This window comes from Kryptolebias marmoratus, linkage group LG12, assembly GCF_001649575.2.
Source record: "Kryptolebias marmoratus isolate JLee-2015 linkage group LG12, ASM164957v2, whole genome shotgun sequence".
Taxonomy (NCBI): Eukaryota; Metazoa; Chordata; class Actinopteri; order Cyprinodontiformes; family Rivulidae; genus Kryptolebias; species Kryptolebias marmoratus.
In genome coordinates this window covers 22,455,565-22,461,298 of record NC_051441.1, presented here as the reverse complement: position 1 = coordinate 22,461,298, position 5,734 = coordinate 22,455,565, and the positions used below count along the sequence as shown (strand labels likewise).

At 40.4% G+C, this 5,734-nt stretch overlaps 1 protein-coding gene across 1 annotated transcript; it reads left to right on the top strand.

The window, feature by feature from the left end:
- The first annotated feature begins 2,317 nt into the window (after nt 1-2,317).
- Nucleotides 2,318-5,264, top strand: si:dkeyp-72e1.6 (transmembrane protein 238-like). The gene is made up of 2 exons (XM_017434636.3): nt 2,318-2,919; nt 4,734-5,264. Exon 1 carries the CDS (start codon nt 2,385-2,387, stop codon nt 2,898-2,900), a length of 516 nt encoding a protein of 171 aa, XP_017290125.1. The 5' UTR covers nt 2,318-2,384; the 3' UTR covers nt 2,901-2,919; nt 4,734-5,264.
- Nucleotides 5,265-5,734: the final 470 nt, after the last annotated feature.

Genomic DNA, 5,734 nt, shown 5'->3' with positions numbered 1-5,734 from the left:
TCTTGTACTTTACTTAGCTTGATAGCTAGCTCTTTGAGCTGCTGAATTCTGTTCTCCGCTTCTAAGATATGCGTCTCTGCCTCTTCCAGTCTAATGTTCACATTCTTTATCTCCTCTTTAAGCTCTCGGAAGCCATCACCATTCTCTCGACGTGATTCTCTTAGTTCTTGGAGAATAGTTTGTAAGTTAGCTGTCTCGTTAGCTGAGTCGTTAGCCGCTAATGAAGCTTCCGAGTCCAAGAGGTTAGCCATACCTTCTTCGTCCGTTTCTTCTCTTACCGTTGATTTTCGGGACACCAAAGTGCTCCTTGATTTGGATTTGGGCATTCCGGCTCACTTTTATGTTTATTTTACATCCCGCATTTGTAAGTAATTTCTGCTTTTTTAAAAAATTGTCGGGGAGCCACCTGGTTAAGCTGTCGCCATCTTGCTTGCTCACCCGGAAGTCAGTCTATGATTGTTTGATGCAAGTTTGATCAAAATTCGTCCAGTGGCACATGATATAATTTCTAACAGTGTTGGTGTCGGATCGATGGGGTCATTTAGTGATGGGTCCAGTGGTGCTGAGACGGTTCTCAAAGAGATGTTCAGAAGTGCCTCTTTCAGCTCAGAGACTGGCTCTTTTTGGAGCTGAGGCAAATAAATCACTAGGATCGATCCTCTACTTTCAATAAGCTGCTGACATTCAAGATTTACAGCTGATATCCATAATTAGTTCATGTTAAATATAAAAAAGCAATATAATTAAAGTGAGAATGTTTATTTTGTTCTTTTTATTGTTTTTGAACAAAAGAATAAAAGATAAGACATATTTGAACATCTGACTTGTTTAAGCAGTTGAAGCATTTGTTAAAGAAAAGTGACCCAGGCCATGGAAGCACTGAAGCACTGAAGCAACAGGTCTGTTTCCAGCAGGGCCAGGCTCTCACACACACACTGGTCCAACAGTAACATTGGTTGTCATGGTTACCACACTGAGTGACAGCTTGTGATGTGTTTAATGTGTTTTTAGTGCAACTCAGAATAACAGAAAACATAACTAATTTTATTACAATATATTTTCTCTTCATAATTTTGTGCACTTTAAATAAAACAAAAGAAAAGAAAAAAAAATCCACAGAAATTTTGAAGGGGCCTGCTAATAACTGCATGGTTATTTATTTATTTTCCTTATCTTGACACCTTGACCTTGAAACCAATAGGGATCATCCTTGATCCTTGAAGTGTTCAGCTGTGCAGTTTAACATTCCTACAATTTAGTGCTCAGAGCTCAGCGTGGGTCACTGACATCCAATCACCAAATATTCTGGGGTACACAGTTTACATCAGAGCTGACTACATGGAGTCAAATCATCTGAAACACAATAACAAATCTAAAGAGGAACTAAAGGAATGGTGTTTCCATGTGGGATTTCCCCTTTTATTGGTTCCTTTCTTAAAATTTATTTTTAGTGTGTAAATCGTTTATTTCCGCATACAGTACTGGTCTTTTCATGTTTGTTCATATATATCTTTATTTTTCATTACTTATTCTTTACCCAAATCATTTTTAAGTTCATTGTTGCTTTTGTCTGGAAACATAAAGTGCAGATGCTTCTGGTCTTAAATCCTTCTGTCTTTTAGATCATTGGATGATTTTTGAGGCTGAAGTCTGTTACTTCCTGTTTCATTTTATGATAAAGCAGAGAGCAGAGAATGCATGATGTGACATGTTGAACTCATGGCAGCCATTATCCTCTGCTTTGGTTCATGATGTTAAATTCTTGCATTTCAGAGTTTTCAACCTTTCAGCTTCTAACAGCAGCAGAGACCTGTCTCCTGACTATTGCTGGTTGAAATGTACAAACTACTAATCATACAAAGATACAATTAAAGGCCTAGAATAACCTGTAGGATTGCATATTGCCCACTGCTTTTCAGGCCAGAGTTTGGAAGTTTTATGCTGACAGGGTTGTAGTGATCTCAGGTATTATCACAGCGTCATGCTGTGTTGTGTCTGACTCTGTAAGCTTTCCTGGTCTGTAGTCAGTCTTGTGTTGGCTAATGTTAATTAGCTGTGGCAGCCATCTTGGATTAAATTGATTTCAAAAGTTTATCAGTTGCAGATGCCCATCTAGTGATTGCTTTCTAAAACTTGTATAAAAATATGCCACGTGGCTGAAATGAGATCAGACAGACACATTTGAATAAAAGGCCAAACTGCTCTGGGGAGTTTTCTTTCAATCAGCAGTAAACCTTTATAACATGTACCTTAATGTTCAGGACTCAGGTGAGCCAGGTGAGCCAGCCCCGCCTCCTCAGAGCTCCACGCCCCTCCCTCCCTCCCTCCCGCAGGCTGACCTGGGACGGAGCGGCTCTCCTGGCTCACCTGCTAACACCTGAACCATGGAGCCGGAGTTCCGTGGTCTGGGCCGCTGCGCGTGCAGCTTCTGGCTCGCGGTGGCCTTTGACATCGCGGGACTGGTCGTGCTCCTCATCGGGGTGTTTGTCAACGTCTTCTTCTACGACCTGCTCATCTACGCGGGCTCCATTGTCATCTTCCTCAGCCTCATCTGGTGGGTGTTCTGGTACTCCGGGAACATCGAGGTGCCCCCGGCCGAGCTGGAGGACGATGTCGGGCTTCTTCAGAAGAACAAGGCCGGGGTCAGCGGCCTGGGCGGGGCGGTGCGGCGCCTCTCCAGCCGCGTGTCCGCCAGCATCAGGAACTCCTTCCGCCGGACCGGAGGAGCCCCCGGAGCCCCCGGAGCCTCCAGCAGCCGGGCACAGAGGCCAGCAGCCGGGCAGCAGGCCGGGCAGGTGGCCGTTGCCATGGCGACGCTGGCCCAGCAGGAAAACAGCCCGCAGGAGGCTGACGGTGACGTTCAGGTGCCGTACACAACAATGGAGACTTCAGCTACATAACAGGTGGACAGGTGGACAGGTGAGGCCTGAGCACTGATGTGGCCCTTCTAAGTTTTTATTTTTATTTAGAACTCTTAAATAATCTTAAATGGTTGCTGTGTTTCTGTATCGCCCGCTGGTTCTGAACATGTATGTGCCAGAGAAATTGTAATGAACTTTCAGGAAATAAGAAGTTGTAAATCTACATCCAATGATTAACTGTTGGATAAACGTATACTTTATATATATATATATATATATTTCAGAATTAAACTCCATTTTTCCAAACTGAGGTTGTTCAAAGAGCTATCTATAGTGGGTAAGATAAAGTCTCTCTTCACCTTGTGACATTTTCAAATGAGGTCATGAAGAAGCTCAGGAAAAGACGAGGCCAGTGGGAACGAGTGAGAAGACTGAAGTTAGAAAATTCAGCTTTCTAAAATCACTGCTTGATTTAAGTCTTATTTAAAAAGTAAAGAGCCTGTCTTCTTTGCTGTGTGTAACTTTGTTTTCTGATGTGGTTTAAAAGCAGAACTAAAAGAACTTCCTGTAACTAGTTCTTATCTGTAGGTAACCATTAACCATAGCTCTGACAGAGCAGCCCTGAGTTTAAACAATGGCAGGCTTGCCTGAACCCTGGCTGAAACCTCATTGTTCCAACACTGACAGGAAATGACACCATGATCAACAAATCTACAACCCCAATTATAAAACAGTTGAGCCATTGTGTAAAATGAAAATAAAACAGAATGCAATGATTTGCACTCCACATAAACCCATATTTTATTCACACTGAAACCTAGTTAACGTATCAAATGTTAAAACTAAAATATGTTTAAGTTTTTAAGAAAAAAAAACCTCAGGTAATTTTGAATTTGATGGCAGCAACACATCTGAAAAATGTTGAGACGGGGGCAACAAAAAGCTGTAAAAGTAAGAGGCATGAAGAGGAAACAGCTGGAGTAGCATTTTAGAGAGGCTGAATCTCTCCGAAGTAAAGATGGGCAGAGGTTCACCGATCTGTGAAAAACTGTCTGAAACTAGTGGAACACTTTCAGAATGTTGTTCTTTAACAGAAAATTGGGAAGACCTTTAAATATCTCATCACAGTTCATAAGAATCTGAAGAACTCTCTGAGCAATCTTTGGGCCCTCAGGGGCCACTGATTCTGTTCTGGACTCAGGAACAAAGTGAGGCAGAGTGGAAAACTCCTCTGTGCTCAGATGAATTCAGATTTTACATCCCTTTTGGAAACTCTGGATGCCATGTCCATCTGGGCTGTTATCAGTGCACAGTTCAAACGCCGGCCTCTCTGATGGTATGGGGATGCATCAGTGTCTCTGGTGTGGGCAGCTTACACATCTGGAAAGGTACCATCAATGCAGAAAAGTACATACAGGTTTTAGAACAACCTATGGTTCCATCCAGTTGACGTTTTTTCAGGGAAGGTCTTGTATATTTAAGCAAGAAAATGCTACAGCTCATACTGGATCCATTACAACTGCCTGGCTTCCTGGTAGAAGAGTCTGGGTGCTGAACTGGTCCGCCTGCAGTCCAGACCTCTCACCAGGTGAAACCATTTGATGCATCATGAAACAAAAAGAAATCCAGTAAAGACGACCCAGGACTGCTGAACAGCTAGAATCCTCCATCAGACAAGAATGGGAGAACCTTTTTCAAATGTGTTGCTGCCATCAATGGTACACTTTTTTAAAAATTTTAAGCATTTGATATATTTATTTTGTTCCATTGTGAAAAATACTTGGGAAGATTTGCAAATCATTTGATTCATTTTTTTTTCAGAATAGGGCTTGCACACAGGACATCTCTGATCTTTGGTTCTCTTCCCCACAGGGATGGTTCAGTTCCTGGCAGCATTTCCCTGAGGATGAACTGACCCAGTCTGCAGTTTACTCTGTTTTTAATGGCATTAAGAATATATTATTCTGATGTTTGACACATGTAAAATGAGTTAGCAGACATGAGCGAAACTGGGGATGTTTTTTTTTTCTTCTTAAGTTTTTACGTTTAAGACACACTTGGAAAGTTATGAGAGTTATTGGGAGAGTTAATAGTTTGAACAGTAAAGTCCTTTTTTAACAATAAAGTAAAGGTAATTGACAGCTGACAAATACATCAAAGGACTTAAGTTTTTGCTGACAATTACACTACACTTTGTACTGTAAGTTTTACAGCTGCATGAAAGTACTGATGTTTAGGGGGAAATTGATTTTGTTTTACTTCAAAGTCTTTTTCATTTTTGTCTGTGTTTTCTGTAATATATTTTGTTAGTGTGGAATGTTTGGTGTGACTGAACTGCTTTTCTGTAAGAGTATCTAATTTATTCTCAGTTCTCTTTCTGAATAAATCACTTTTAAAAATTCATCAATGCATTTTTATGTAATAAGATTTGGGAGCACCTGATGTTGTAAGGGAGAGGATAACATTGTGTTTGTTTATTATTATTTTTGTTTTCCTGTTTATAGTTTCTTCAATACACAGATATTTTCACTTCCTTTTAAACCACTGTTCCCTTTGAAATCTGCTACAGGGTACTTCTTCTGTTTTGTCTTCTTGTGCTACTTCTAGCTTGTAACCACCATTCTGCTGCTTTTAGCTACTTTTTTGGTTTTGTTATTTCTAGTTAATAGCTTGTTTGTTTATATTTTTGTAATTTTAATGTTTAGTTAATTTTAGATTTTAGCTATGGTTTTGTTGATATTTACTTTTAGCTATGGTTTTGCTAAATGGAACTGCTGTTCTGCCAGATTTAACTTTACCAATTCAGTTTCAGCTTCTACAATAAATTTTAGCAGCATTCACACTGTATTTTCACAGACTTTATAGCTGATAGT